Genomic DNA, 10905 nt, shown 5'->3' on the forward strand with positions numbered 1-10905 from the left:
CATGTTAATTTCTAGGCCAAGTACCGAATTCATTGAAAAGACATGTCGACACAACCACTTTTGTAAGACGAAAAAAGTGTAAATGTACGAAAGGGACATGTGCACAAAATATAAAGCGAGGCAACTCAAATTTCCAGGGAAAAAGTGATGACTCTTGTATTGAAGTAAATTTCTTCCCCAAATGTAAATTTTAAAATGACAGGCTTTTAGTTCAGTTATGACTTCCAACAAATTCAAAAAATGCAATCCATGTACCAGTATCATTGGCCAATGACAACACAAATCCCAAGATTTAACCGAACACTCCCAAATCCTAATATTTACCATGTACAGTCGCCTCTACAAAAAAGTGTTACACAGAATGGTTTTGAGAATCCAACTTTCTTGTATTGTTAAGTTTTTCTTTGTTTTTCCACTCCTCTTATAACAAAGTCCCGGTTACATGCATAACAAAGTAATTTGTCTGGTCCCTGCAACTTTGTTAAAACAAGAGTCAACTATACATTTCACTTTTCACATACCATCAAACTCTGGGGAACAGGGAGTTAAAACCTTTACCTGAGCAGCTTTAGAATGGCCAAGTTGTTCTGACACAGAGATTCATTTGTCTCACTTGCTCCAACTATGTCACTGATGAATGTAGGCCAATTCCTTGGCCACTCGTGCTTCAGTATCTGGACCAGGATCATGTTCAGCTTCCCCAGGTACATCTTCTCTGTCTGCAAGGTGTTGGAAAGAAGAACTCACCTGGTCAACTTTAAGCTGCATGTCAAAGCTACAGCACTAACGTACACGTACATGTCATGTGCAATGGGATAGGGTTGCTAAGAAGAAGCAGTGCAGGTAACGTGCTTTGTCAGTTCACAAGGAAACTGAAGTGGACCCTGTACATGTACATGTATTCAAATGCCTTCTTCACCAAGAGGGTGTTGTGGCTTGCCAAAATGTGTGCCTACGGTTAACAGAACGTGAAGCAATACTGTGTCCCACGGATAAGACCACACAATTAACTTTTAAGTGTATGATATGACTGTGCATGTTACTGCTGATATCACTACTTTTTGCAGCAACCCTTGAAATTTGAGATGTCTTGCACTACTTATATTATGCAAACAACGAAGCCTACGAAGGCCAGAATGCACTTAAAAACATTCACATGTTAACCATATTATTTTCAATGTAGGCCTGCAAAGACTGCAGTAACTGTAAAACTCATTTCCACTGTGATCACACACTTTGTGGACCATGTCAACCAACACTGAAGGGAATCACTGACTGACATTTGTACTACATGTACACGTATGTGGTTCCTCATTTCTTTTTTAAAAAATGGAATTTTGTAAATGAATAGGCTCCAAACTGGTAGAAATACAGAATTTGTTATTTGCAGGGGAACAGAGATAACAGAATGGAGACTGTTATTCATGCGATGCCTCAATGGAAAGTTCTCAGTGTGGATAGTAAACAACAGAATCTTGCCAGCCAGAAAATAGAAGCCGTTGGTGACATGGTCCACACACACACACTTAAGCCTACATTCAATATTCATTCATTCGTACAGTTTGTACGTACATGTACATTGTACACAAAATACTAAAAATGTTGAATCTGTTCACGTTAGTCCCCCAAGAGATCCATGTACATGTAATTTTAACAAAATTTTTAAGATCTTAATACTTGAGGCTAAACAAATCTGACCAATTCTGTGCACTTTCACACTGTACTTCTTTGAAGGAAACATTTGAATGACACAAGTAAGTGTGGGGGTTTGTTTTCATTTTCTGGATGACTGTTGCTTTTGTCATTTGCGAGTCTAAAAACACACGAGGGAAGGCTTTGAACACTGATATTCTTTTCAGACTTTTTTCTTCAGATAATTATGTTTTTTTCATGCGAAACAAACTGTGAAAAGGTTTCTAGTACACGGAACTTCATGATTTGCGGGTCGGACGTATACATGTATGTAACTTCTACACTTTAGCAAATATTCAAAGTGTTTTCAAAATCACAAAACAGTACTTATAGAACATTTCTATCTCTCAAGATCAAACTCTCTAATTTATGTTTCAGTCCATTTTCATCTGATCTTTGTTGCCAAAAAATCTAAAAATAGATGAAAAACAAGAAGCTGAGTGCAACTGGTAATTCAATGTGTTCCAACCGAACCAGCCTTTGTTAGAATAAATGGGAACTGCAGTTAATTGATTGACCATATCCTACTAACAGTTCAACAATTTTTAAGTTGCACAATGACTTTGAATAACATTTCATGAGAGAGTCGCTCAATATACAATTTTTTTTCTTGGAATGGCTAACTCTGTACCACCATACACAGGTCCAATGTCCATCCTTGTATTACTGATAAAGGGGAGACTTGTTAATCAACCTTTCAGATCAACAGTGGCACAGTTTGTGGCTGCTGCAACTTAGAACCAGTAATGACAAAGAACCAGTGGGAACCAGAAAATGCAAGATCTCTGACCTGACTAGTCCTGTCAACCTGGGCTGATTTCATGCAGCTGCCAAGCACATATGCATGTACATATGTTTGCTGAACACACTGTTGCTTAGTTGCCAGCAAAAGCATCCTAAGTATGTGTAAAGCACACATGGGTGCTTTATATACTTGGGATACTCCTTGTCACAGGAGCAATAGTTAAGCAATATTTTCTAATGCCATTTTAGAAATATTTCAAGCACCATAATACACACAGCAAAGTCTGTATTAAATGTACAGTACTGGAATTTGCAATTTTTCTCCTTTGAATCAATGCCTTAGTAACTGTAAACAAGCAATCATCTACAAGTTTATTTCCACAACGTTTTCTTAATGTACATGTATTTATAAACTGTAGTTTTATGAGTACTTTCCAAGCACTTCTTTCACCATCTAATGTTGAGCAGTTCATTGTAAACAATGCAACAGTACTCTAAAGATGTCAGATTTAGAGGAAAAAAGAAGACTTTTAATATTGGATAAACAAAAATACTTTTTTAATTGAATCACTTGGTAACAGAATGTAGTCAACATTAACTGGAACAGGGTTCGCACACCTTTGTGAAAAAAATATTCCAGGACTTTTTCAGGATTTTCCAGGTCAAAAGTTTGATTTTTCCAGGACTTAATTCTGGTTCTGACAGTGATAACTAGAAAAAGAGGTACGCCAACACAGGCTACACACAGCTGGCGATCATAAAAAAATAAACTTCCCCTAGTCCATTCAATGTTAAAAAGAAGCTTGACACAGTCACAGTTTTACTTTTACACTGAGCTTTAATAGTTTATAATGACTGGAAATATTTAATTACATATTAAATAATGTACATAAATTTAAGAGAGAATGATTTCATAATTATTGCCACAACAGACAGTTCACCATGGAGCTACAAAAAAGGAAGGTAAAATTTGACAAGAAAGTTTAGTAATGATATCCTTGGTGCCCCGCGCATGCAAAATAGAAAGAATCACATTGTGTTCTGCCATTTGTTATTAATAAGCACTGCATCATTCTATCATTTCAAATGGATAATTGGTCAAATCAGTTTATCCGTCAATGAAATGCTCACATCAAACTTTTTGTCATGAAAAATGACACCTATGTATGAACTCAAAAGGAAATCATAAACTCTTATGCTCTTTGGGCATCACTTATACTGTACATGTACACGTACATGTACATTTTAAAATATGTATGTAGAATTCCGTAATGTTTTATAGCATCGTTTTATATCATTTGTGCATATCAGTACAAAAATCTCTCATGTCTTTGTGTACTGCCAACAGACAGGGGATTTCTGACAATAAAAGGACAACCTAATGTCAAGCCCTGTCCGCACAGAACTTTATTTTCCGAGGATTTTACCGAGTCACTGGAAAAATGGCCAAATTTTACCGCCGTCCGCACTTGGACTTTCAACGCTGGGATTTTTACCGAGATGCTTGGGAAAAATAACCGAGCTGTCACTATTTATCATGTTTATAATGGCACATGAGGGCACTTTGCATGACCTTTTGTGTTCACCCTTTGACCCAAGCACGCGCCCACCTTTTACAAACTTCCGGTCATGACAGTTCTCCAATGAGAGACTCGAGAACACTGCACAGCACCAGAATTAAGCTTCGTGGTGTGTACGTGTATGTACATATGTACGTCACGTGGACGCTTACAACGCACATGCGCCGGGTTCGTGTGAGCCTGACCTTGCCAGTAAACCGGATGTACATGTACGCTTCCCTGAGCTGCTTTTACCGACTCGTACTGTCTGCCCTGTACTTTCTGTCTAGGGAATTCTTCCTGGCCAGAAGTTGGCCGGTAAAAATTCTGGCATGGCTCGGGAAAAGTAATCAAGAGGAAGCTTACCGGGGACGTCTGCACTGGATTCAAAATGGGCAAAGTACCCATCGCCTTGGTAAGTTTACCTTAAAAAGGTCCAGTGCGAACAGGGCTTAAGAGACCTCTTTTACATGGGTTGCCAACATCAGTACATGTACAATGTACTGTATGTAGAAATACATATGTACACATACATGTAACACCTTTGGTTGGGATCACGTCTAACCTCAAAATGTACATTTGCCCCACTGCTTTCAAAGAGGGCTGTATTTTATTATTTGGTATTTAGAAGTGGTTATTCTTTGGTATTGCAATGGTTTCTTAACACATTTTGGATTATTTTTTTGTTTTGTTTTTTACAGATGGCCAGCCAGGTTACCACCCACTGGTTGGCAAAAAATATGACTGACAGAGAAAGATCTACATGTACATGTATGCACTGCAAGTACATGACACAATGACCTAAAGACTCCTCAAATCCTACCAACTCCTCTCCTCCATTATCAAATCCCCTGTTCATATTGGAACAGTATTTAAGAGACATGAAGACAAGAAAGAAGTATGATACTGTATAAGAGAATTTCCACTACACATGTAACACTTTGAATTTATGATCCAATTGAAGTTCTCATTAAGGGTGATTCTATAATCGTCAATCTCTCAAAATGGGACTAACAATGAACAGATTTCGTGATCACAGAATGCAATTTAATATCAGATAATACCAAACTCTACCATACTTACGACGCATATCAACTGCCCCAAATCAGAGGGTATCGATTCTGAGTGGTGAATAGAATGGAATATCAAATTGGAATCACGTCATCTGAAGAATTTCAAATGTAGATAAAAGCAACAGTATTTCAGAAAGATGGGTGTTAATTTGGGCTTGGTCACATTTAGAAATCTTACTTTTGGCAATTTTTTTGTATTTCATATATTAGCAAACTTACATGTACATGTATGTCATGCCAAACAACATGAAAAATTGATTTTTTTTAAACCAGGCTCTGCTCTTACACAGACACACATGTACATGTACAGTATGTATTCACACATTATGCTCAGTTTGGTCTGAGACTTGCAAAAACATCACAATCTTGCTCAGGTGGGATTTAAACCCACAACTTCCTACTGTCAAGTGCAGAATGTCTTGCCAGCCGACCACTGAGTTTGGGTTGCTGGCTTAAGGTAAAAGTGTAGTCAAACATAGTAACTTGGCTTTGTTATACATGTACCAGGTTTTGCCATTACACCAATGTATATTCACACTGTATTCTCAGTGTGATCCGATCATGGCTAAAACATCACAAGTTTGCTTCTGTGGGATTCAAACCACCGTCTTCTTGCCAACTAATGCACTGATGCATTAGTACAATAGTAAGCAGGAAGTTGTGGGTTCAAATCCTAGTACAGTGAGCTTGTGATTTTTTTTTTGCAACTCTCAAGTAACATCCATGATGCAAAGCTAATATATCTTTGATGAATAATGACTCTTTATGAAGTATGAAATAAAAATGTTTCATCCTCTGGTGAAGTGTCAACTTCTGCCCAATGAAGCTGGTGAGAATTGAAAGGCACAGTCTAATAAACAACAGCCATTGGAAAGCATGGGACCTGGTGAGTAACAGTCTCTGTTCTTTCAAAATGTAAGTTTAGAAGATACTGAGAGACTTTTGAGATTCTTGGTGGCAGTAAACATACATGTACCACCAAAAGTTGACAAATGCACCTGTCCTAAATACATTCATGTAGGCCTGTACATTTCAACAGTCCCACCATATAGCAGAGTAGGGACTTGGGCATGATGCCGAGGGCCTATGCAACACTCTGTCTGACTGTGGTACTGCCAAATGATGAAGTGAGCAGATAAGAAACCAATTGGCAGACAGAGAGAAGTACACACATACATGTATAATGTACAAGTGACACGCATACTCCTTGGACTTTGATAATACAACCTAAAATCATGTACAGGTAATTATTCTCAGCATTAACGCACTATTTTCTATCATCGCATTTTGCAACTTATATGCACGCCAATAACTCCCATTCATCACACAACCACACATGGCTATTTTTCAAAAGAGACTACACCGTATAGCACTCAAGACTGCAAATCTATCTCAGAGGTACACCATAGACACAACCACCTTTTCATACATGTACATTATCTCATAATTAAAAGTTTACACTGAGCAATGTGTAAAGTAATTACTTGGCAACGAGTCTCCTGGATGAGGGTTTTGGCTTTACAATTGTGGTGGGAGCCTGTTGAACAATAACCCTAGATGTCCTCAATCGTCCAAAAGCTTCCAAATGGTTTTGGAAGATAATGGAAGATTGAGACTGTATGGCAAAAAAAAAATGGTCAGTAAAAAAGTCAATAAAAGTGAATCCTAAATCCTCCGACAGGTTAAGATTTAGGATTGCTAGGGTTATAGAGTGTAATTAACAAACCAAATCCAGACGGCTGATCACAGCATGATTCCCCAGCAAATAAGCCAAACTGCTTAAATATGCCTGAACAGCAATAAATTGAACAAAATGGAATTTCTACAATCTGCTATGAACATGGGCAGAGATTCAGCTTCAAGTGGTTTTAATCTCTATATGACATTTTACAATGGCGTCCATTTGCAGCATGCTGAAAAAGCACCTGCTCAGCTGTGGCCAGCTTTAAATGAAGAATCTCATCCCCCAAAACAAGACGTAAACTCACCGCCATTGCTGTGGCATCAGATGAGATCTTGATAATGAGGCCCACTATGAATTTCTTTATGCCTTCACACTGGGTTCTGGGAAGTACTTTCCATCGCGTCTTAATCACATTTTCTAATATTTGCAGACCGTAGTACTGCAAGATAATGAATAAAACTGTATAATTAACATACAACAAAAAATGTTTCATGCTCACTGCACTGTGCTAAAACAAAAATCTATTTTTTTCTTTTTTCCTGTAACTGTTCTGAAAGGAGTACTGAAACAGTGAATTTACTGAGCAAGCCACTTTATCCTACCTTAGTTTGTGGGTTATTTGAATATTCCAGGATAGTGTCCACCCGAGTCCAGGCATCAGGGTGTTCTTTGAGGCTGGTCAGAATCTGCTGGGCAACTTGTTGCTGATAAAAGGAAACGACACAAATGCACATAAAAAAATCTCCATACACAAGAGACTGGTTTCCACAGATCCTAGGTGCAAATATCCAGACAATGTTTTCGGATGATTTGCCATCATAACAAAAGTTCAGAAGAACTGGTTTTGACCAGTTCTGTAACTTCAAAGTACAGACTCATTCAAAATCAAACCAAATGGTACAACATTACTGTCACACTCATGGCTCCAGGATTATACACGTACATGAACATCCAATCAATAAAGACTGGTCTCACCGGGTTCTGGGTGCCAAAATGTTATCATCCGTTCAAATGCTTTGGGATGGGCTTGACATCTTAACAAAAGGTTGAAAAAACTGGTTTTGACCAGTTCTGACTTATTCCAATTTAAAGCTAAATGATGTAACTGACAGTAAACAACTGTCAGCCTCATCACAGTCCTAGAAATTCATGTACATGTATCCATTCAGTGAGGCAATGAAACTAAATAAACTCAAGGGGGGCAAGGGCTCAAAACTTGCTCTAACATTCAATACAAGATCAGTGTTAAATAAGAGGAACAATTCGGAGATCAAATACTTTTTCTAAATTTCATTTTAATTTCCTTACCTGTGTGCCAGCACCATTGTAAAGACATCCAACAACACTATCTAGCAGATTGATGTCTAGCTTCTGGCTAAAATCAAGCAGTTTTCCTGACTGCTCTGCTAGCGTCGTCATGTTTTCTGGTATAACCTGAAAGGGGAAGGGGAAAACCAAATCATGTTAGAGTTAAGCCTTCAGCCAACACAAAAATAATGGGCTGAAAGCCTGTTCAGGTAATTCTGGTTAGACATGTACTGTGACAAACCTTTTAAAAGTAGCAAGTATACAGATGAAATAGGCACAGTGTCCGGGAAGAAATGTGGAAGAGATACAGTCGTCATGAACAGGTGGTACAGTATACAGAAGCCTCATCGTACAAACATTTCCAGTGACAGGCAAATCTGGACGCTCACTGAAGACAGAACCAGTTTTGACCGGTATTGGCTCGCTGTGCAAACTTGGTACAAAACTAACTGCTTTGCATATCCATGAGACTTATAAATGAGAATAATCTTGAAAACTTTATTTGCCCTGTGATTATGTTTGCTTGTGACACACGTAACTGTCTTTTATGATGTAGGCTTAACAGTCATTAAGTTTGATGTGCACGATGTACATGTACACACAAATGTATTTTGTAACAAATGTATTTGTTCTATCTTGTACATGTCTATTTCCTAGTGAGGCATAAACACGGCCAAAACTTTTTTACCTCATTTTTTTCTTTTTGTATCCTTTTTAATAATTTTTTTCTGTAAGGCCTCAAGTCCACCTTCGTAATCCCCTATGGATGGCACTTTCCTACATGTACATGTACATGTACTTCCTGAACAGAAAGGTACTACTCCGTAGACCTTACTGCACTCCACGTTTTTGATGGTTCCACACATTTTGGCATTTTGAAAGCTACCCAGCTTGAGTATCAGATGAAACATCCATTTGTGCCATCAGAAGCAAATCCTCCCTTCAAGACCCTATAATAAAAACTAGATGTAACCTATATAGAACTACAGTCAAACCTCGTTAATAAGAGCACTGTTAACATAAGACTCTGCTTATAAGTTTATAACAAGAAAAATTACAAGTCCCAAACCTTTCTTTTTTCATTGTTTTCATTCCTGATAATACAAGATTTCTGTTATAACAAGGTAATTTGCCAAGTCCGAAGGACCTCTTATTAACGAGGTTTGACTGTACCTGGCATGAATGTAGTTTGTATCATTTACATGTAACCTATATCATTGGAAAAAAATGAGTTTTTTCCTACCATCCTTACTTCTTTCCCCTCAACGATCTGCACACATTTGCATTCTCTGTGCAGCCTATTCGTGTAACGAACGTTCATGTTGCTTTGGATACCAGTCCCCAGAATTCTGACTACTCCCAGGGCTTCAATGATATTTCTGACTTCAAAATCTGTCAAAATGCGTCTTGTGCCCTGACTACATTTGGACCTCTCCTGCGGTTTTGTTGGTGGACCATGTTCACCCGTAGAGGAAACAGTCATTGATAGCACTCCTAACCATCACGATCATCAAGTCTTGTGCCCAGACCACGTGTAGGCCACTCATGCGTATTTCTGGGAGGACCATGTTTTGCCCATAGATTTATTGCCAAATATCATTGAAGCCCCGACCATTTGACGTTGGCATTTACGGAAGCAAGGAGGTGGTGATAGAGGAATTTTTGGCGAGTCTTTGGAATTTTTGAGAACTCTTTCAACCTTACTGTATGTATGAGCGTGGAGTGTTAGTATGACGATCCCGTCCAAAATAAAAAAAAAGGAATAGGCCCTACTAACGCTCAACTCAGCTGAGCTACGAAAACGGATGTTTCACCTGGTACTCCAGGGCAGCTTTCAAAATGCAAAAGTGTGCGGAACCATAAAAAAACAAGGAGTGCAGTAGATCTACAGAGTAGTACATGTACCGTACTGTTCAGGAAGTAGCACCTTCCCAGATGTGCCAGAACTTGATGGAACTTCTACATCCAACATTACACGGCCTTCATTACCTTAGCACCCTGTTCCTATTACCTAATAAATCAGGAAACAAAGTAAACTTTCTCAAACTAACATTTTGACCTTGACAAGGCTTGAGGAACCATTACTCAATCCTGATAGGCCTAGTTTAGGTAAATTTTGACAATATTTAAATACTGTTTTAAACATGGAGGTAGGAAGAGATGTTTATAATCACAGGCCTTGCAATAGCATGCCTGGCGCAAAGAGATAGAATCTAGCCTAGGCTAAACTGAGAAGATACACATGTACATCCATGACATCACTTGGAATACAAAGCATAAAGACAAAATGTCCCATTACATGCTACGCCTACACTGCTTTTTTATGCCTTCGTTGTTGCATGAGCGATGAGTTTCCAAACTGTATAGTTACAGTTACACATCATCACAAACAAAAAATAACATGCACGCTTTTCGACAAACATCACACTTGAACATGTTAAATGGAGCAAGTAACACGTTAGCGCAATAGAAAAACATGGCCATGGTTGACCAATCAAAACACGAGAAATCTGCCGCTTACCTTCATCTGCCAATCAACGTCGAGCTTGCAGCCAAATGTTTATTACGGGGTTTGTAAGATACGGAGACGAGCTGCACAACGTTACTGGAATCGTGCTAGTATTCTGCCTAACGATTAGCTTCCACGAGACGTCCTCTTGTGAAACACATAATACTTTTTCATCTACAAGATTCCAACAATCCGCAGAAAAGCTGGCATGAACCATAAATTGCTCCAACTGCTCAAAATTCGACAGGGACAATGTGACAAACATGCCCAGAACGCGAAATCCACGTCCACTGTCCGTGTCGTTGGGCGTTCGAGTGATGGAAATTTTGGGCGAGA

The 10905-nt window shown here is 38.6% G+C and overlaps 1 protein-coding gene and 1 long non-coding RNA gene across 4 annotated transcripts in view; one reads left to right on the plus strand and one right to left on the minus strand.

The window, feature by feature from the left end:
* The window catches only part of xpo1 (exportin 1), a 29864-nt gene extending 18964 nt beyond the window's left edge, over positions 1-10900 (minus strand). The window contains exons 1-5 of one of the 3 annotated variants that reach the window (XM_022249118.2): positions 10582-10900; positions 8061-8186; positions 7355-7456; positions 7057-7191; positions 559-719 (exon numbers count right to left, since the gene is read on the minus strand). In XM_022249118.2, coding sequence (XP_022104810.1) covers positions 559-719; positions 7057-7191; positions 7355-7456; positions 8061-8186; positions 10582-10587 — 530 coding nt within the window. In that variant the 5' untranslated portion in view covers positions 10588-10900. Of the gene's footprint in view, positions 1-558; positions 720-5078; positions 5117-7056; positions 7192-7354; positions 7457-8060; positions 8187-8301; positions 8685-10581 lie in introns of those variants that run through there. The other 2 variants (XM_022249120.2, XM_022249121.2) reach the window with 2 other exon arrangements.
* Positions 2405-5335, plus strand: LOC147800588 (uncharacterized). The gene is made up of 3 exons (XR_015425296.1): positions 2405-2538; positions 4286-4410; positions 4697-5335. It is a non-coding gene; the product is annotated as an uncharacterized LOC147800588 (long non-coding RNA).
* Positions 10901-10905: the final 5 nt, after the last annotated feature.

The sequence above is a fragment of the Acanthaster planci genome, linkage group LG01, assembly GCF_054643075.1.
Source record: "Acanthaster planci isolate LZ-2023a linkage group LG01, COTS_SCS, whole genome shotgun sequence".
NCBI lineage: Eukaryota > Metazoa > Echinodermata > Asteroidea > Valvatida > Acanthasteridae > Acanthaster > Acanthaster planci.